The sequence below is a fragment of the Boleophthalmus pectinirostris genome, unplaced genomic scaffold (genome assembly GCF_026225935.1).
Source record: "Boleophthalmus pectinirostris isolate CB_2022bp ecotype Guang Dong unplaced genomic scaffold, ASM2622593v1 HiC_scaffold_4, whole genome shotgun sequence".
NCBI classification, from domain to species: domain Eukaryota; kingdom Metazoa; phylum Chordata; class Actinopteri; order Gobiiformes; family Gobiidae; genus Boleophthalmus; species Boleophthalmus pectinirostris.
This window is the reverse complement of record NW_026571353.1, coordinates 1263510-1285686: the sequence shown is the minus strand read 5'-3', so window position 1 is coordinate 1285686 and position 22177 is coordinate 1263510. Positions and strand designations below refer to the sequence as shown.

At 42.2% G+C, this 22177-nt stretch overlaps 1 protein-coding gene across 1 annotated transcript in view; it reads right to left on the bottom strand.

Moving 5' to 3' along the window:
* Window positions 1–502: 502 nt before the first annotated feature.
* The window catches only part of emid1 (EMI domain containing 1), a 98058-nt gene continuing 76383 nt past the window's right edge, over window positions 503–22177 (bottom strand). The window contains exons 4-17 of the mRNA XM_055161458.1: window positions 22130–22177; window positions 21549–21610; window positions 20915–21032; window positions 20130–20174; window positions 19954–20061; window positions 11763–11867; window positions 10155–10244; window positions 9833–9885; window positions 9695–9757; window positions 9145–9189; window positions 8781–8825; window positions 8685–8696; window positions 4364–4448; window positions 503–639 (exon numbers count right to left, since the gene is read on the bottom strand). The exon at window positions 22130–22177 is cut by the window's right edge and continues 42 nt beyond it. Coding sequence (XP_055017433.1) covers window positions 503–639; window positions 4364–4448; window positions 8685–8696; window positions 8781–8825; window positions 9145–9189; window positions 9695–9757; window positions 9833–9885; window positions 10155–10244; window positions 11763–11867; window positions 19954–20061; window positions 20130–20174; window positions 20915–21032; window positions 21549–21610; window positions 22130–22177 — 1016 coding nt within the window. The remainder of the gene's footprint in view (window positions 640–4363; window positions 4449–8684; window positions 8697–8780; window positions 8826–9144; window positions 9190–9694; window positions 9758–9832; window positions 9886–10154; window positions 10245–11762; window positions 11868–19953; window positions 20062–20129; window positions 20175–20914; window positions 21033–21548; window positions 21611–22129) is intronic.

The window sequence follows — 22177 nt, the reverse complement described above, 5'->3', positions numbered from 1 at the left end:
TCTAAATTCCACAATAGTTCTGATTAGACTAATACAAATAAGTGAAATAAACAAAGGTTAAACTGTCAGAAAAATGTCCTTGTGCGTAAATTGTTTCTGCAGTTTGGATTTAAAACTATGATAAATATTCACTACAGGTACTATCCACCAAACAAAAAAACATGAACACCTGTCACATGCGCTTTAAACATAGCAGAATATGTCTCCTTTAAAACTCTCTCCTGACCCGACAGTCCATTGCAGCACCACACTACCTTTTTTTTTTTTCATTTCAAAACAAATTCTTCAAAATTTCTAAAATAAAATAAAATCAGCACCAGCGCGACCCCCCTCCTCCTCCAGCAGTCATGGAAGTGGTTATTGCTTACTCCACGTGAAACCCGCCACAGAGCGGCTTGGGTTCCCTGAGATGTTCTCCTTGGGACCATGCTCCTGGACATGCTTCTCCAGCCACAGTTCCCATTGGAGTTCTTTATCTGTACTGTAGGATCATGGGAAAGTTCTAGTTCCCTCGGGGTTTGCCGTCAGACGAGGAGAGCAAAGTGGACAGGCGCTGTGGAAGGGACCCGGAGCGCTTGTCCCTGTAGAAGCTAGGGGGCGCTGTACCATAAGCTCCATCCCCAGACCCCAGATCAGGCTCTGTGGAGAGAGACAGCGGTCGGAGGGGGTTTGCTCTTTGAGCTGAGTGTTCAGTAGAATCTAGAGCTACAGCAGATGTCAAATATCATGCTCTATACGTAAGTACTGGCAACAACAGTTCTGGTAACTTCCACATGTCCACCAGTCCCACTGTGGTCTGTAGGTTTGGTTGTACTCACTTTGGTTCTCTTTCCATTTCTGGTTCCACATCCATGGATACTGGCCACAATGAGCCACATGACAGCACAGCACTCAGAGCAGTTAACAGTATCTGTATATGACTGTGACCGAGCCAAGTCTAAAAAGTATCCAGTGCAGGTAAATATCCAGGCCCAGTCAAGAGACATAGTCCCTCCAGCATGTTCTGGATTTTCCTTGGGGCCACCTCAACTGCTCCTCTCCACGTGGAGGAGCAGCGGCTCTATTCCAAGTTCCTCCTCCTGTGTGACTGAGCTCCTCATCCTATGACTAGGGCCTAGAACACACTACATGCACATTTCACCTGAAGTACACAGGCCAGTTTGACGGGCTTTTCCACAGACAAACAGAGAGCCAGTTCCACACAGACGTCCTACTCACTTCCTCCACCTGTGTCTGAGATCTTGTCCCTTCGGTCATTATGCAGAGCTCTTGACCACAGGTGAGAGAAGGAATCTAGACTATGTGGTGAATCAAGAGCTTTGCCTTTGGACTCAGCTATTTCGTCACCACCAACAGCCTGATACTTATCTAACTTACATTTGTGCATTTATAAGTTTTTATAGCTCAAAAATATGTTTATCACTCATAAATATTCTTACTTTGAGTGACTTCCCTTTCCACAGATCAGCCCAGTAGTTTGGCCTGCTCAGGTCACCTGCTTGTATCCATGGATATACTATGGAACATTCCAGGAAAGCAATGACAAACAGGTAGTGGACCCTACCTTGGACCAATGGAAACAGTCCAAACTGTGGTAGAAGATCAGAGCAGGGCTGGTGGACACTGGGCTTTTGTCTCGCTCTGGTTTTCAGGAAGCAGACAGGGTCTTGTGTGGAGATCATAAAGCCTCTTTTCCACTGGCACTGGTCTCTTGGGGACATTTGGTGCAGCTCCCTCTGGCCCCTTTGTGTCTACTTCTGGTTTATGGTCTACTTTTTCTACATGTATTTCACTTCACCACTCCTCTACGGCCTGTTTAAACTTCTCTTTATGTGATGCTCTGGGTTTGTTTTGCTCACACGTCGGCTCAACATTTAAGCTGCCATCACTGGAAGTACATTTTTCTTTTTTTTTATTATTTGCTGAAATTCTATTATTTTGTTTACATCAGTTTTTGCTGTTTTGTCTTCACCGGAGTCTGTGTTCTTTCTTGCCCAGTCATGTTGTTTGGTCACTTTAACCACACCCAACCCAAGTCACTCTGGCCCCAGACCCTGAGTGGCCTCCAGGATCAGATCTCTCTGGGAGCTAGCCAACCAGGCCCGCCTTCAGACCCCTTTCCAGACCCCTTCAGACAGACTGGTGCAGCTAACCTCAGGCAGTTGAGACACTAATGGCCCATACTGATCCAAAGAGACCCAGTGGAAACAAGGCTGATGTTTGTTGTGCTCTCCTCATAGTCTGTTCTATGTAAGAAAAGAGCTCTGCTTGTTTGATAAACTCTAATAAAGTCTTTGAAAGGGAAGAATCTGTCCCCTGTCCTGTTCTTCTGCCTGAAACAACTGAAACTAGAATCAAAGCTAGATCATTTGAGCAGGTATCGATACTAAAAGTCACATAGTCACATTGACAAGACAGAAATGAGCCTTTCCAGAATGTCTTTAGAATGAACTTGAGCTGTATCAAAACAAGTAGAATAGCACATAGGCTAGTATACATTTTATATACTAGTATATAAAATGTAAAACATTACATGACTATTGCAGCACTTTTAAGTTAAACTCACCAAAATAACTGTGAAGATGCTGAACTTTTGCGCCGTATATAGACTGAACCAGGACTAAACCAGGACTAAACCAGAACTGAACTAGGTCTAAACCGGAGCTGAACCAGGACTGAACCAGGTCTAAGCCAGGACTAATCTTGGACTAGAACTTGGAATCTAGGACCGCTCCTGAGAGAACCCTGAGTCCGTGGAGCAGGGTGTCTACAAGGAGCGATCGTGCGTCAGCTGCGGTTTGCCTCGTGGAGCGCGGAGTTCTGCGTCGGTCCTTTCGCCCGCGGTTACCCGACGGTCTACGTGTTTGCGTCTCTAGCGTTTCACCGCTGCTGATATCGATGTGATTTTAGCGAATTTGTTTGAAGAAAAACCCACCACTTCAATCCAGGTTAAAAAAGCATTGTAACGTGCGATACCCACAGTAAAATATTACGTTTTTTTCCCCTGTAATGCCTACATTACTGCATTACAGCAAAAAACAATGCATTACAGTAATTTGTTACTTTTATAATGTGTTACTCCCAACACTGGTATACACCCATGAACCACTATGAACCTACTGGACCACTGAAGGATTACACACTTATAAGACACATGGGAATAGAAAAGAAAGTTCTACCATTTAATGTTGGTAATGACAGTCTAAAGAAAGTATCTGAATCAGTATTGAGTATCAAGTCCACTCCACAGTATTAAAATTGAGTGTAAAATATTTCAATAGTCTCAGCACTATTTCCTTATATTCCTGTAAGTGTCATGTGTTTTCCAGGCCTCTCTTCTCCGTGTAGCAGTGGTGAGTGTGTCCGTGTTACCTGGCCAGATGATGGCCTCCAGCAGCGTCACCCTACGAGCCAGAAGCTCCAGGTCTGCCTGCAGCTCCTGGATCATCTGCAGGCTAACGTCCTACACACACGTACACAGACCGCTCAGACCGGACCGACCAGCCCTGGAGCAGTCTGCCCCGAGTCTGGACCAAAACCAGGACTCGGGACTGGCTGTCCAGGGGTCTGTGCCCTGTCTGTGCCCTGTCTGCTCGCTGAGCCCTCCCCTGCCTAAAGCTGCTTTGACTTTCACTCTCCGTTAGGGCTGTGGTTGACTAAAGAACTTCTTGGTGGACTGAAGACGTGGCCTTCTGATCAATTACACCTGCATGGGAATCCGAGGAAACCATGGATTTATATAAAGACAGATTAAAGGTCATGTATCACACGGAATGGACCATTCTGAGCTTTTAGCCATGTTATAATGCTCAAAAACATACCTGGAGATTCATTCACACGTTTGAATAATCCTTTATTATTTGGGCTTCAAAGCTCAAAATTCTCTGTTCCACCTTGTGATGTCAGATGGTGGTACTTTTCAAGTTAACATCTCCTTTTACCTTTTGTTCAGTACAGATTGGAAATTTCATGACTGAATTCATCCAAATAATTCAAGAAAAGGTGTATAAAGTGTAAAAACACCATGAAGCACTTCCTGTATTACTACATCATAAGATGGACCAGAGTGTTTTCTGTTTGAGAGAAGCAGCTCAACCTAAATGTGCAGGATTTGTGTGTTTAACATGTGAATGAAACAAAGCACAACTCCAGGTCTGTTTATGGTGACAAAACATTATAACAGAGATCAGAAAATAGCCCTTTAAAACTTGTGAATCATGAGTTTAATCTGCCTTTTTATACATAAATACCACAAAATACCAAATCTTCAGCTCATTTCCTCATTCCCTTCTCCTTTCTGCTGTTCCCATAGAAATCCTGATCTTCTAAATGAAATGATTAGTCGACCTACAGCCCTACTCACCATGGATACCGATCATAGTCTCGAGGATTAAAACCCTCTCGGCTAAGATCTTCAGGGCCTCTCTGATCTGGTGTATGCCGTCTCCCTGTGGAAAGATACAGCGGTGAGCAGGCACAGGCGGTTAGAGGGTTAACTCCTGGAGAACATACACCGGTCACTGCACCGCTCAGTCACTCTGGACCATGCTGCTTCTCATGCTGCCTCCATGCACAGCGACCACTGTCTGAGAGGATTCATGCCACGTCCCCCAGCCTCCAGTCCATCCAGAGAATATAACAGTCACAGACAAGTCTGTAATACTCTAATACTCTAATACTCTAATACTGTAAAACTGTAATACTCTAATACTCTAATACTCTAATACTGTAAAACTGTAATACTCTAATACTCTAATACTCTAATACTGTAAAACTGTAAAACTGTAATACTGTAATCCTCTAATACTCTAATACTCTAATACTGTAAAACTGTAAAACTGTAATACTGTAATACTGTAAAACTGTAATACTGTAATACTGTAATACTGTAATACTGTAAAACTGTAATACTGTAATCCTCTAATACTCTAATACTCTAATACTGTAAAACTGTAAAACTGTAATACTGTAATACTGTAAAACTGTAATACTGTAATACTGTAATATTGTAATACTGTAAAACTGTAAAACTGTAATACTGTAATACTCTAATACTGTAAAACTGTAAAACTGTAAAACTGTAATACTGTAGTACTGTAATACTGCAATACTGCAATACTGTAATATTGTAATACTGTAATACTGTGTAACGTAATACTGCATACTGTAATACTGTAATACTGTAATACTGTAATACTGTAATATGTAATACTGTAATACTGTAGTACTGTAATACTGTAATACTGTAATATTGTAATACTGTAATACTGTATAACGTAATACTGCATACTGTAATACTGCAATACTGTAATACTGTAATATGTAATACTGTAATACTGTAATACTGTAGTACTGTAATACTGTAATACTGTAGTACTGTAATACTCTATACAGTAATACTGCAATACTGCAATACTGTAATACTGTAATATTGTAATACTGTAATACTGTATAACGTAATACTGCATACTGTAATACTCTATACTGTTATACTGTAATACTATAATACTGTAATACTCTATACAGTAATACTGCAATACTGTAATACTGTAATATTGTAATACTGTAATACTGTATAACGTAATACTGCATACTGTAATACTCTATACTGTTATACTGTAATACTATAATACTGTAATACTCTATACAGTAATACTGCAATACTGCAATACTGTAATATTGTAATACTGTATAATGTAATACTGTAATATTGTAATATTGTAATACTGTACTGTAATACTGTATACTTTAATACTGTAATAATGTAATGGATTGTTTTTCCTTAACTCTCAAACCAGGAGATGTACAGCAGACTGAGGTCCTGTGCTGCTCTCTCGTCTGTGTTGGTTCATCCTCTTATGAAGTGTCTGTTTTGTTTCTCTAGTGTAGTGTTCACTGGAGTCTTCACTTCACTGAATGGAGTAGACAACATTGCTTTGTCTGTGGCTCGGTGTTTTGTCCTTTGGGTGGACCAGTTTCTGTCTTAAAGTGTTTGTAGGTGTAAGTGTTTGTAGGTTTGAAATCAGAAACACCAGCCACGTAAGGAATAGTTCTGATTCTGATTATCTGTTGTCCTGTTTTTTAGCTCTCCTTGTGCTGTTGAACTATTTTCGTATATATAATGCCTTGTTTTATGTTATTTATGCTTTTTTTTAAATTAATGCTTCTGAACATGGTCCCTGTAAAATAAACCAAATAAACTCAACGTGGTTCCCTCCTCTACAAACACAAAGCGACACAGCATCGCCTGCTATGACTGAACAGCTTCAAACAGTTAAAAGTTGCACTATGTAACGTTTTGGTTTAGGGTCCATCATCTGCTTGTTTCTATGGATATGTCCAGTGATGCCAGAGATGTGACTACTTTTTCCAGTAAGGAGTATTCTAACACAGTGCTATTTCCAAACCAGTAGTCAGATTTGAGTTACTTATCTAATACACTTTGTGTTACTATTTTTGCATTTCAGGGCGACGTAGGTTATTTATTTATTTATATTTTTTTGTGACGTGGGTTATGTGACCCCAAAGATCGTATAAATCGTCTCTGGTGACACCAGATTTTACGTCATCTCTGCTCCTCCACGAGTCCGATGTAAACAGGAGGGAGAGAGGTACGACTTCTGCAGCTAGAAATACAAACATTATTTTGATTTGATTTCAGCTGAGGATGGCAACAGAAAGGTTTGTTGTTCACTCTGTGCTGGAGACAAAGTGTTGTCTGCTTCAAGAAGGGGGGAGATCAGCCGCTGCTGAAAGTAACTAATAAAGTAACTTGTAATCTAACTTAGTTACTTTTAAAATCAAGTAGTCAGTAACTTAACTAAGTTATTTTTTGAAGAAGTAATCAGTAGTTAGTAGTCAGATTATTATTTCAAAGTAACTATGGCAACACTGGATATGTCATTGCTGTGCCACGACATGCCACAGTGTGACATTAAACATCTCCATCTTATATTAATTCAGTTAAATGCAGTTTTATAGCTCAAACATACCCAGTAAAACAAACATTCTGACTGTGAACAGGGTCGCCTCTCCACAGATCTGACCTGTAACTTGGTCTGGGTTGGTGTCCATGAAGATAGAAAAGTTTAATATCATACTTTGAAACATTCCAGAAAAAGCAATAACATCATGGAGAAAAGCATTTGATGGACCCTCCACCCGAAAAGTTATACAGTGCACATTTAATGAATCAAAACTTCATAAAAAAGAAAAGTGAGTATTACTTTTTATGCGTACTTTGTGTTTTCCTTGTACTTGTAATAGGCTCTATTCACTCTTACGTCACAAAACCGGCAGATGTTTGGAAACATTTGGATGATGACTTCCTTTGGGCGCTGTTGGCAACAGTAAAAAGTGAGAAAATGGCCTGGTTTTCTTCATCATTGTATTCTTTCTTTTTTTTCCCTTTTATAAATTGCCAATTTTGTGTATTATAATTGATCTAATTAAAAAAAGTGTGAATAGAGCCTATAGAGTACATTTTTATGACTATTTTTTTCTAAGTAACTATGGTACTCTCCTGGATGAGACTGGAGTTTAGTCCTGACTCTTGCAATGCCGTTAGTTCCAGTTTAGGCTTGTTCCGGTTTAGTCTAAGTATGAGGTCTTAATTATGATATAATGACTTCATAAGAACACTAATGAATGAGGCTCATTATATTTGATCTTGTTATAAATGTTATAACCAAAACATTCAATTATCATAGACATACACATATTCTGAAAAAATTTAAAAAAAACGTTAGACAGAGACAGAGAAAGAGAAAGGTGCATGCAGGAGGTCACAGCAGGTTAATGCATCACACATTTCACACATTGAGTTACTGGTTTGGTTCATACTGTCATGCACTGTTATGGAGTAGTAAAGGCAGCTGTATCCACTCCACTGAAACCTGTGTCCCCACTATCCCCAACACTGTACACATATATACGACAAATGTGGCTCTTTGGCATATACTGCACCCTCCAAGTCGAGTTTGAGGAAGTTTTCATTTGGAGGTAACTGCTGTCTAAATGCTGGATCAGTCAAATGTTGGTACACTGCTTTGGCCACTATCAGTTTGAATTCTAGCGTGGTGAATGTATATGCCAAAGAGAGAGAGTGATGAAAGAAGCTGTGGGCAGAGAGCAGGAGCAGGACAGGGCACAGACCTCGCCCCCAACACCACCACAACAACAAGAACATGAATCTACGACACAAATCACAATCACAAAGAACAGCACAGATGTACAGGACGCCACAGTGCTTCTGAATGAGCTACACACGTCCCAGGCTGGAGGGGTAAAGGCTCACCGCGAACGGCGGGTCACTAAACCTAAAGGACACATATTATGCATTCATCTTTCATTCTCTTTTAAACATGCGCGTGGTCAGTTCACATTTTCACACTTCAAATAATATCTGGATTTGCAAAATATACTTTAACTTGACCACAGAATGAGTCCTGTGATAGTTTATGGTCTTCAAAATTGCACAGGAGAAGTTTAGAGTTTTATCTATGATGCAACAAAAGGCATTTTGAGTGCTCAGAGAAGACAACTTTGGATTAATGAAACAAGAGTAAATGAAACAAAATACAACTCTAGGTATGTTTCTGACAGCAGTATAACATGGTTAAAAGGTCCAAAATGTCGATTCTGCATAACATGTGTTCTTGAAACTGTAAATGAAATGGTCTTACATTGAGATTGCTCTGTACAATGAGCAGGAGGTAAAGAGAACAGTGATATTAGACACACATCTGCACAGTTATCAAAGATCATGTACTCAGCCTTACCGGTAACCCCTTCTCTCCAGGCTCTCCCTTTGGACCTGGTACTCCCTGGGAACATATGAAAACCACAGAGGACAGGTGTCATATCATGATATCAAATATGATATAGTACCTTGTATGTCTCTGTACACTCTGTATCTCTTAAAATCAAAATGTAAAATGTAAAAGCTTTAATAGAGTCCCTCAGAGTTCTGTGTTGGCACCACTGTTTTAAATTTTTTACACTGTGTAAATAGGAAGATTAGGATGTAACTAAACAACTACATTCGATATCATTTTGCTGTCAGGTTTTCAGGTATCAAATCTTTTATTGTCAAATCACTGAAGGTCTACAAAGAAAAAACAGTAGACCTGTGTGAGTCCTTACCGGCTCTCCCCTGAAGCCCCGCTCTCCATGGGCCCCAGCAGGACCCTAGAACAGAAGAGAGCTCACACATGACATACTGATGAACACATGAGGTCATACACACACACGAGGTCAGACACATGATGAACACATGAGGCCTGACACATAACGAACACATGAGGTCAGACACACACACGAGGTCAGACATAATGAACACATGAGGTCAGACACATAATGAACACATGAGGTCAGACACACACACGAGGTCAGACATAATGAACACATGAGGTCACACACATAATGAACACATGAGGCCTGACACATAATGAACACATGAGGTCAGACATAATGAACACATGAGGTCAGACACATGATGAACACATGAGGTCAGACACATAATGAACACATGAGGTCAGACACATGATGAACACATGAGGTCAGACACATGATGAACACATGAGGTCAGACACACACACGAGGTCAGACATAATGAACACATGAGGTCACACACATAATGAACACATGAGGTCAGACACATGATGAACACATGAGGTCAGTGTGTCATACTCACTCTCTCACCACGCTCTCCCTTTGGCCCTACAGGGCCCTGGGCCCCTGGTGTTCCAGATTTACCCTGCACAAAGGACATGGGATGACATAGTGCACATGACAGCGCTGACATTTAGTATAGTACAAGCTCTGTACTCACGTTCTGCCCTGGGGGCCCAGGGGGTCCTGAGGGGCCTCTGGGACCAGGAGGACCTGCAGATCACAAAAGTACAGTGTCATGTGCTGTTGAGGAGCTCAGATTTGATAGTGATGTTGTAAGTGCCCTTCATATATCTGACAGTGACCAGAGTATGGGTGCTGCCTCCATGGGGCCTGTCCAGCTCGGGGCCATGCAGGGCTCTGTCCATGTAGTACTAAGTAAGTATACACTATGTCTGCTCAGTGAATTCACATTCTCATTCTCAAATTACTACTCAAACTCTCTAAACAATAAGTACAAAGAAATTATACTCCACACTCACCCACTGGCCCTGGTGGCCCCTGGGGGCCAGGCACAGGGGCCCCTCTGGAGTCATGAAACGTGTTGGTGAAGAAGTGGTCTTTTCCTCGAGCTGAACATAAAAAAACATATCTCCTTTAGTCTTAAACTGTCACAAATGTCACAGATCATGTGTCTGAAGAGCTGTCACTCCACAGTGTCTTCTTTATAAATGCATTTGTACATTTTCACCGGTCCTGTCTACACAAGCTGCACTAACTGGCAACATCCTCTAGGGGGCAGTATCCTCATTTAAATGACAAAAGTAGGCACAATAGTACAAAGATCACTGCTGAGAACAATCTCTTTTTGGAGTGAGTGAGAAATCACATCATATTTTGTAAATACATCATGTAGTTTGGAGAATTACCAACGTCGTAAGGTCACAATGTTAAGTGTGTAATGACATGTGTTTGCCCAAACCTGATAAAAGTACCGGTATTCAAACAAACCCTGATGCGGCTCTTGTACTTTCCATTCAGACTTGTGACTGTGACAAATGAATCAAAGTAGATCTCTGATCATCTGGAGTGTGCATAAGCCCTCCTGACCGCTCCATAGTTTCCTGGTCACTCCTCTTTCTGGAAATGCTCTTTAGCCTGCTTTCTGTGGTCAGTCATATGAGCTCAAACACACAGTCTGCTTCCTCTGCTCCCTCTGCCCTATATCCTCTCCCTCTGAACCACTCCTTATCTGCTCTATCTGTCCTCCTCCCTCACCCTGAAGGAGCCCTCCTCTGTTCCCTCTGTCCTTCTCCTCCACCACCTCCTCCCTCTCTCTCTCCTCTCTCTCTCTCCCTCTCTCTCTCTCTCTCTCTCTCTGCTCGTCTGCTTGGCCTCCTGCCGTGCCTCCTGTGGTACACTTGAAAGACTCACTGGGCAGAGGGTAAACATGAGGGTGTTTAGTGAAGGAAGCCCCCCCTTCCCCTCTCTGGTGCTGTGAGGCGAGAGAGGGACCTGTGCCAACCTCAACAGCCCTCACCACAGGATGCCCCATGAGCCTGGCAGCCAACACTAGCCCGCTCCTCCACTTCACTCTGAATGTGTGTTTTTTACGCTGACCTCCAGGGGGCTGGTTTAAAATAAGGACGCTCTAATATGGATTGTTTGTCTCTACTGAAATGCAATATTTATCTCACTGTTGTGGCCGATAATCACTATTTGCCAATCTCGATATTATCCACTGCAAGGACCAAATGTATAAAGTGGAGTTTACAAATGAACTTGTAAAAATAATAATAAAATGTATTTATATTCATATAAATACAGATGAATCCTCATTTAGTCTGCTCAAAGTCTGCTGAAAAGCACACATGCTCTGAAGACTGAGAATGACACTCACCGACTGGAGCAGTCAGATAGAGGCTAAATGTTGAAGATCTGAGTGATACTGACATTTGTAAAAATATGATAACTGATATCACCAATAACTGATCAATTCTCCCTAGTTTAAAGAAGAATTAATCAATCAGAGGATGTGTGTTTCCACTGATGCCAAAACAAACTAGACCATCCAAACTCTTGACCACACTGGTGTCATCACCAGCACTTGGCCCATGGGCACACAAACAGTGGAACAGTGGTGAGTTTACCTTCTGGTTCTGGGATGCGTGCGCTGACAGGTGCGGGTGGTCCTGGGGGGCCGGGGGGGCCTGGGAGCCCCCTGTCTCCTGGGAGCCCTGGGGGCCCACGGGGACCTAGGAGACAAAAGAACAGAGGAGGATATGACGTCACATGACACACATCTCTATTAAAGAAACCCTGTTCTGCAAAATCAAGCACAGAAGACCAGACCAGACCAGAGAAGACCAGACCAGAGAAGACCAGAGCAGACCAGACTAGAGCAGACCAGAGAAGACCAGACCAGACCAGAGAAGACCAGAGAAGACCAGACCAGACCAGACTAGAGCAGAGCAGAGCAGATCAGACTAGAGCAGAGCAGAGCAGAGCTCATGGGTATGTCTGCCCACTGGCCTGGACCACACTGAAGACATGCTGCTGTTTATGTGCACATACTGCTAATTATTTAGGCAAACACCAGGAGACATGTTTGTGTACATGTAACTCTAGACTTGATTTATTGTACTTACGTCATTAAGTACAAAGTACTGCACAGTGTAAAATAACACAACACTCGGCTGGTGCTGGGTTTGGGTTTAAGGTGTTGGGTTTGGGTTTTGGGTTTACATTCAAGTGACATTCAGTTACTTGGATAGTGTGTTACATGGTACTGTAGTATGGGGACGCAGTAATCCAGCTTTTTCAGTTCCAGTGCAGAGACACAAGGGTATTTCCTTCCTATTTCTACAGTTTACTTTTTACAGAAGAGATCACAGCTGTGCTTTGTCTTTCACATAACTACTGAAAAGCTCAATGTAAGTTCACACAACATAAGACTTTCATGTAAATAGTCTTATTACATAAAGTAGTAGTGAGTATCGGTGATGATATTCGATATCAGTATCTGTATCGGTGCATCCCTAAAGGATCTTTATCAAATGAACTGTTAGGAGTTGACGAGTTAGTGGGGTTCTTTCATCACAGTTGCACCTTGAGTGATTCATGCATGTTTGAGTAATCCTCTAATATTCTGTATCTGTGGGTTCAGTGCTGGAAAAAAACTACTCCTTATCTTCACCTACTGCTCTTTACTCATTTGTATTTGTTATTCATATGTTCAGGCATTTTCAAAAATAAAACACCATAAATGACGGTCTGCTGCTTGTACAGAGAAATGTCACTGTGAAGGGCCGAGGGTTTGAACAGGAACTGACTGGACCTGTTCTAACTATCCAGCTTTATAACTGATATTGAGCTTTATAATAAACAGTAAGGAAAATAATGATCTACATTACATACACATACAAGTTTTAGTTTAAATAACATTACATTTTGCAGGGACATCATGCTGGGGGATACTGCAAAGGAGTCAATGGAGTAATGTTCAGCAGTACAATGTATCATTCACAGTGTAGTTCTCAGATATATGCTCTAGTCTCTCTTCTGTCTCTGTGGGAGTAATTTCAGATTCATATTTCAGAGCTGATGTTTTTGTAACAGTTACATGACTGAAGCCTGAGGCAGCACCTCTAACCCAGAGAGCCCAGCTCTTTGGCAGGTGCACAGTCAGGAGCACCAAGATGGAGGATTACACCCACACCCACTCTCACAGCCATGACACCCACACCCGCCCTCACAGCAGGGACACCCACCCTCTTTAGCCACAGGGCAGTGGGTGGGTGGATGGGTGCCTGTGGACACGTTACAGCTGATGTTATCCACATTTCCTGGAGATGTAATGCTAACAGGAGGCATGCTCTGTCCGAGGCTTTATTACACTTCTCTGAAATCTTTATTTTAACAGAATCTGACCAGAAAGAGCTGACTCAGCTGGAAGTACAGTAGGCGAGCTGGTTTGTGCTGTTAAACCAGTCCCTCTCACAAATAAAAATACAGTGACAAACTAGTTAGCATTAGTCAACAGTTTTTCACTTAGTCACTGTCGCCTTTTTGTTGAAGATCAAATTCCTAAACAGGATCATAAACACTCATATTGACCACAGGGTCCTGAAAGTATTCTTTAAATCCATTTTATAATTTTCTTGAGTTTTCAGACAATCTTAAAACTTGTGTGCCTCGTGTCTCCATGATAAGCTAAACATTCCACCATAGAGATACATGTAGAACACCCTGAGTATCAAGTATCAAGAGGACAGGCTCATCAGTGTTATTTAGGGTCTGTTTACACACACTCGAGTTTTCACTCATCTGTAATGTTTTCATATGGGATGGGAGGGAGATTCCACAGCATCTCTCAGGAGGGAGGACACATAGCACTGATCTGTGCTGTGATTGGCTGATGCAAAATGTCTTCTAAGACCATATATGTTTATATCAGACTACTACAAAAATGTGTGTCACTGTGTTTACTGTAAAGAGGAGGTATTACACTTCTATGGGGTATTAACTGTAACACAGAACATACTGATTGATGATTGATTTGAAAATGTTATATTTGCAGAAAAGAATGTATTAAAGTGTCTAATATGTCTCCTTTCATTTTTGACTCTCTGAATCTCCAGTCGCTTTATTTTCCCCCTTCCCTTCCCATGGCAACGGATGGCTTTTGTGGCTATCAACCTCACACACCAAGCTGTTTTAAACTTTTTGTTTTTTGAGCTCAGTTTTTAACACTATACCATGGAATATGAACCAACTAAGAAGTGCAACATTTGCAGGAGAGAAGTACTATTGGATTATGTGAAATGAGTTATTTGTTAGTTATGGACATTTAAGATGCTACAGGCTTTTTACAAAGCTACAGGCAGCAAATGTGGCAGAAGACCTTCCAGAGGAAACACTTTGAGGGAATGAATCATTTCATCACCAACTAAAACACCAGATCTGAGTAAGAAAGAGGCCTTTCCTGTTGTGTTCACCTGGTTCCCCCTGGATACTGCTGTGATGCTGCAGGACACAGAGGAGAGACACTTTTGGCTCTTCCTCTCCTCAAACTGCCCTGACAGGATCAGCTGACCCTCCCTGTCCAGTCCTCCTCTGCACTGAGACCTTTGACTGAGACACAAAGGCCTAAACTTCTTCAGACATGTTTTAGATGAAAGAACAATATTATAACATGAAATAAAGCTCCAAAAATCTATTTGCATAACACCCCCTCTTTATATCTCCCAGCACTGCCCCAGAAATACACAAGCCCTAAAAGCAAAAGTTGTAAACAGGAAGTAACATTACTTCTGTGGTATAGTACTGTGCATCAGTAGAGAGATTAGTGCCATGTGATAGACACATTTTGGACAAATTTATGTCTAAATACAGATCCGAATCAACACCCAAGGGCTGTCATAATACCAGCATTTCAAATGATTTCAATACTAATTAATAGACTCGATACTCCATACTAATTCTGATACCACGATGGTAGTAAAAACACTCTTTCTTTAGACAATAGAATCTTCAACTGGTAGTACTTTCTTTTCTTTTTCCATGTGTTTTATATGTGTGTAATCGTTCAGTGGTGCAGTAGGTTCATGTTGGTCCATGTGTGTATACTAGTCTATGTGTTCTGACACTTGTTGATACAGCTCCAGATCATTCTAAAGACATTCAGGAAAGATTTTTTGAAAACATTTCTGTCCTGTGAACAGGACTTTTTGAGTATGAATACTCAGTACTCTTCCAGTGAGAACCCACTGTCCAGTCTGAGCTGCAGAAAAGCCTGTCACCTCTCCTCCCCACCTCACTTCCTCCACTCAGAGCCACACATCCCCTGCCTCCTCATGAAGTAATGGAGATAGAAAAAACAATAACAAGCTCCATATGGAAATCATAAGGCCCTGTGTGTGTGATGCACAGATTCATCACATTGTGGGTACTAAACTGTACACACACTCACATTACAGGGACCTGGCTACATTATGAGGACACAAATCAGGTCTCCATGACGTAAATCCTTATGATTAGATCATGGTTTAAACATGAAATATCCAACAGTTCTCATAAGTCTGCAGTCTGCCCTTCAGTTCTGAACGTGTATTGTAAACGCAAAACTTTGTGACAAGAATCAGACCACTACACACTGTCTTGATCTTTTTTGAAAACATTTGATCTAGTACAAACTTGTAAGAAAGAGCCATGTGAGTTGTAGCTGCCGTCAATGTCATACATTTATGTTCCAGTTTTATAATAGTCAGATTGAAATTCAGTAAAATATTAAAAAACAATTAATACTAATAAATAAGTAAATACGTTTTGAGTAAATTCATTTTAATTCATTTAATTTTTTATTTTGGTTATAATACAGGGAAAAGGGGAACCTTGTATTTGTTCCACTTCCAATAGACCTTTTTCACAACAGCCGCAGTGCAGCGATGTAGGTAAACATCACTTACGTTAATGCTTTTCTACGGCAAAATATCTGTGGGAATGTTTCATGTATTTTCCAGCAGCTTCATAAATCTGTCCCATCACTAAATCTTCATCCAACAAGGTCCACACAGGATAAACATTCTAACAATTTATCCACAACTATCAAGGGAAGAAAGATGAAAACTTAAAGGAGAATTCTAGAGTCAGTCTTGAGTTCACAAGTTACTTATTCACGATTTACTCATTACCGTATTTTCCGGGCTATATGGCGCTCTGGATTATAAGGTGCACTGTCATAGAATGATCTATTTTTGAACGTTTTTCACAAATAAACCGCACCGGACTTTAAAGGAAACACAACAGTTGGATGGGTCAGTGGGACTTTGTTTGGCGCGTTCATGGTAGTGATATATACATATATATATATATATATATATATATATATATATATATATATATATATATATATATATATATATATATAATATATATATTTCCATTTGTGAAAACCCGGACACCTTACCGGGGGTGGGAGGTGGGGCCTCGACATTGAGCTGCAGTCGTCCCTTGTTATATCGCGTTTCACCTTTTGTGTTCTGTTTTGCAGTTTTTTTTCTTTTCCTTTTTTTTCTGTCAATTTTGCATGTTATTTTCTTTTCTTTTTTTTTTTTTTTTTACTCACGGGTGGGTCAGGACTAAACCAGGTCTAAACCAGGACTAATCTTGGACTTAAGAGAGAGAACGCCGATCAGTTTGTCCACAAAGCGTGATCGGGCGTTTTCCTCCGTGAGGTGTGGAGCTGATCCGGTCCTTTCTCCTGCAGTCGCCTCCGAGGCCGTCCCGACAGTGAGTCCTCTTTCAGTTCTGGTTAAGTCCTGGTTTACTCCTGTTTTAATCCTAGTTCAGGCCTGGATTAGTCCTCCTCTTCAGTCCTGGAATTAGTCCTAGGTTAGTCCTGGGTTAGTCCTGGTTTAGTCTTAGTTCAGTCCATGGCGTAGGCAGCGCAAAAGCTTCATATAATCTGGGGTTAATGGTCGGGTGCGGTCCTGCACTGGGGATCTCCAAAAATGACTCTACGGAATAAATGAATCTTGGGTTCATTACATAAAGAAGGAGGAGAATAACAAAAGGACGACAGCAGCAATAAGTTTTAAGAAGGATGTAAAAAGGGTTGCACCTGTCTTGTGTGAGAAAAGTATATAAAGTGTGTGGTGAGGGGTTTTACAGACTTAAAACAGATAGAATCATTGTAAAATATAAAGCTGACTACTTCGCGGATTTCACCTATCGCGGGTTATTTTTAGAACGTAACCCCCGCGATAAACCATTGTAAAGGGACCACTGTACTCACACCTCGCAACCTGTGCACATGGACTCCCACTTGTCCCAACCAGGATGGAAAACGGAGACGGGTTTCAGCATGTTGCAGACTGACCGACTGTTTGTGTCTCACTCCTTCTGAGTCACAGACGCTACGAGAGACGCTCAGTTTAATGCCCTCAAAGAACAGTAATGAAAACCCGGACATTTGCATCACTTAAAAAAAAAACCCGGACGCCCTTGGACAGGACGCAAAATACGGAAAAACGAACGTTTGACTCTGGGCTTTGTTCAGTTGTGGCGTGTAGGGAGGGTGCTGTCTGGGGCCGCTGGATTGTCGGCGTGTTCGCAGTGACTCAGTTGTTCAGTTGTGTCTAGAAGTGGCACATTGCACTTGCTTTTTCGGTCCGTTCCTCCGTTCCGTTCCACGTCGGCGTGGAGTGATGAGTGTGTCTGTGGGTGTTTTTGGCTGTGTGGTCGCTGTCTGCTCGTGTGTGTTTGTGTGTTCTGTGGGTGGTGTGGCTTTGTAGTTTACTGAAGTCGTGCTGGGACATCTGAGTGGATTCGTGTATAGGGCGCTCTGGATTGTGGGGCGCGCAGTCGTTTTTTATACGGTTGGAGGCTTAAGAGTGTGACCTATAGCCCAGAAAATACAGTACTTTGTTTTATTCATGACCATAGCGTTACTTTTGCTCAGGAGTAGTTCACTAATGCGTTGTTGTTGTTCTCCTTTAAATTTTCGTCTTTCTTTCCTTGATAGTTGAGAATAATTGTTCATGTTAGAATGTTTATCCTTTGTGGACCTTGTTGGTTGAAGATTTGGCGATGGGGCAGATTTATGAAGCTGCTGGAAAATACATGAGACATTTACACAAATATTTCATTATAGAAAACAATTAACCAGAAGTTCCATAAACCTACAGCGGGGCACTTCCGGCTGTTGTGAAAAAGGTCTATTGCAATTGAAGTTTAAGTTTCCTCAAGAGAACATTCGAAGATGTGTATTTTATTCTCTTTGAGTCATGTGGCCAGTGAGGTACATTTTCTACTGTTTTATTGTGTAATTAAGTGTCTAGCGAAAGTATACTTTATTTATTCTTTATATTATTTTATTTATACATGAAAGACCATATTTAAAGAGGGTTAATTTAAGTTTTCATATTTTCTACTCTATAGTTCTGAAAGCATGAGTTGGCATTGTGAGGCTAATTTGCATGTGAAGACTCCTCCTGTCTGAATAAATCCATTCTGAGCCTTGCATAAACTCGAGGGGAGTCACTATCTGAAACTTTGGGATGAGAGCTGATTTTCTGTGCAAATGTGGTCCACACTGTTTCACTTCTCAGTTTAAATAAGCTGTTTTAAAGCTGCGGGGTTTTATACTTCCATGGGGTGTTAACTGTAACACATAGCACCGTGTTACAACTTTGTTTTTGATGCACTAAGACTCCCCCTTCAGAGCTTTATCACCATCCAAACAGCATCCCACTAATGAAACTCCTGCACATCACTTCACGTTTGCCAAGTTGCTGTGTACAGTTTTGTATCATGTGTTTGTGTATTTATGGAAAATTGTCGTGTGGGAGAATGAGTGATGTAGGCTTATGGGAGGAGCCTTGTACAGACTCGTATTGCTAACCATAAGAAAGGTTTGAATAGGGCGTACAAGAGATCACTAGATTACTCAAACATGCATGGATGACATATAAATCCTCTTCAGGCATGTTTGTGATGAAGGAACCATGGTACAAAGCTAAAAAACAAAACAAAACATACTGTCACTACTGTCTAACCTTAACCTATCTCAACCCGGTCGTGTCTGAACTTTAAACTATGCTGTTGATCTTTGTGATGGGAGACTTTAGGCCCCACAGTGTTATAAGTCCCCATGCACACACACTGCTGGTATAAGGCCTCTTGTTCTGACACAAAAGCTGATGGTGTCTTTACCTCTGACAAACACTGGGCTTGTTACAGACACCATAAAATACTGATGGAGCTCCCCAAAGCACTGAGAACACAGGCTTAAGATGGAGACAGAAACAAAAGCTCTGATCCAAACGGAGCCAAAAAAGACCAGTACATGTGCATGTGTAAGAGACACATAAAACCCTCCAAAGGTAAAACATAGATTTAAGGTTAAATACAAAAGAGGTCTTTCTGGAGATGGAGGGAAAAACATTACAGTGCACACAGACCTGATGTTCAGATTTCAAACTTAAATAAAGGTATGGTGGCTCAGCCAAACCTCAAATAAATAATTCACAGTATTAATTAGATTTATTTCATTCTGTCTGTCCTCTAGAGCCTGCAGTCTCTGCTGCAGGGAACACTGTGTGCCTTAAGGGTTAACTGGTACTACTATACCCTGGGAAAATGTCTAATTTAATTCATGAAGTTTCTGAATGTAATAATTGTCCATTTGTAATCCTGAAAACTTCTGAACCAGAAAAGACAAAAATGGCACTAATACAAACTTCCTGGTTCCAGACATGGATGGTTCCAGACATGGTGACATGGATATACACTTTCTGGTATTGTGGGTGAGGAGCAGTGTGAGTGTGTCTTGGGTGTTACCTGCTGGTCCAGCCGGGCCCCGGGCCCCTGGGCTTCCAGACGGGCCCCTCGTCCCTGCGTCCCCTCGAGGCCCCATGGGGCCGGCTGGCCCCCTAGAGCCTGGTGTCCCTGAGAGAGGACACATACAGTCAGCATACAGACCTTATCCTAAAGAGCCAAAGAGGAGGGGGCATTACCATCTCTGCCAGGAAGTCCATCTCTGCCCTTCTCCCCCTGAGGACCTGAAAGAGAACAGTCACACAACTCAGGATGTCGGCCAAATTTTCCTGTGTAGTTTATAAGCAACGCAGTAAGTAAACTCCTCCCACATACACATGTCAAACTGAGCTGCTAAACTGAACAGTATCTGGAGGACTAAAGGGGAGTTGAGGGGTGGGGTCTTGAGGACTAGAGGGGAGAGTGACGGGGGGTCTGGTGGACTAAAGGGGAGTTGAGGTGCGGGGTCTGGTGGACTAAAGGGGAGATGAGGGGCAGGGTCTGGAGGACTAAAGGGGAGTTGAGGGGCAGGGTCTTGAGGACTAGAGGGGAGAGTGACAGGGTGTCTGGTGGACTAAAGGGGAGTTGAGGCGCGGGGTCTGGTGGACTAAAGGGGAGATGAGGGGCAGGGTCTGGAGGACTAAAGGGGAGATGAGTGATGGGGTCTGGAGGACTAAAGGGGAGAGTGACGGGGGGTCTGGTGGACTAGAAGGGAGAGTGAGGGCGGGGGTCTGGAGGACTGAAGGGGAGCAAGAGGGAGGAAGAGGGGCAGGATTTGTAAGGAACTGTGTAACTGGTCTGGTATCAGACCCCGGACTAGTTGATCCATCATCTTGAGTTAGAGTGGACATAATTCAGATGCCCTTCCTTACCTGTGCCCAGTTGCACTTGTGGATATTCGAGGTCCAGTGGTGTCACTACAGACACTGTACATTTAATATGAGTTGATAGAAACATTTGATTGAAAGTGGGAGTTTGTATTTACCAGCTGGGCCTTGCTCTCCAGGAGCTCCCTGTGACGGCACTGCCCCCATCAGAGACACACCTCCTTTAACCTGAAGGGGGCGATGTGACGAAGACCCAGAGGATGTCAGCAGCTGGATCTGAAATTAAAGTTTGAAGGTCATGTTGTTATAATTTGTTGTTTTGGTTCTCAGGATGATCATCCAATCAGAAAACAGAATGAACTTCAATGCTGGAATGTAGTTCAAACCTAAAAAGGCTCTCTCTGATCTGAATGGTCACTGCATAAACCCCAGCACGAGCACACAGTCATTCACTTTCACTAGGAACAATCTGCCCATATATTGTACTGATAAAAAACAGTGTAGGTGTCTCTATCTGCAGGTTAAGACTCTGGCCACACAGGTTCAGTTATGTGTGTACTTTTACAAAAGTGTGACTTTTTTACATCAGTAAGAGCACAGGCTGCACACCCTGAGTCCTGGTTTAGTCCCTGTTTAGTCCTGGTTTTGTTCTGTTCATTGTTGTTTACCTCCTTTAGTGTGGTTTTTGTTCCTCCACAATGTTGAGCAGAGTCATGTCTGGTGGTGGCTTTGGTAAACTGACATGAGTGTATTCCTTGTGTGATAAACATGAAGTGTTATGATGTGACTTACCTTGGTCTCGAGAGAGGAGAGTCTGTGTCCCAGAGCAGAGAGGCCGCTGCAGTTGGCACAGGCTGAAGGACACAGTCATGTGGTCAGGACAGAAACACGCTGTTAGTCACCAACACACAAGAGTTTTTTTTATGCTTTCACTAATTCTAAAATCATGATGGTCTGGCCAGTCTGGTTCTGGTTTTGGGGGCTCTGGTTCTTACTGTAAGAAGACTTAGAGGTCTGGGGGCTCTGGAGGTTCTGGTTCTTACTGTAGGTGGGTTTAAGGGTCTGGGGGGTCTGTAGGTTCTGGGGGTTCTGGTTCTAACTGTAGGTTGGTTTATGGGTCTGGGGGTTCTGGTTCTTACTCTGGATTGGTTTATCGATCTGGGGGTTCTGGTTCTTATTGTAGGTTGGTTTATGGGTCTGGGGGTTCTGGTTCTTACAATAGGTTGGTTTATGGGTCTGGGGGTTCTGGTTCTTACTCTGGATTGGTTTATCGATCTGGGGGTTCTGGTTCTTACTGTAGATGGGTTTATGGGTCAGGAGGTTCTGGTTTTTACAGTAGGTGGGTTTATAGGTCTGGAGGTTCTGGTTCTTACTGTAGGCGGGCCCGGGGGTCTGGGTTGGGGGCTTCTTTACGCCGGATG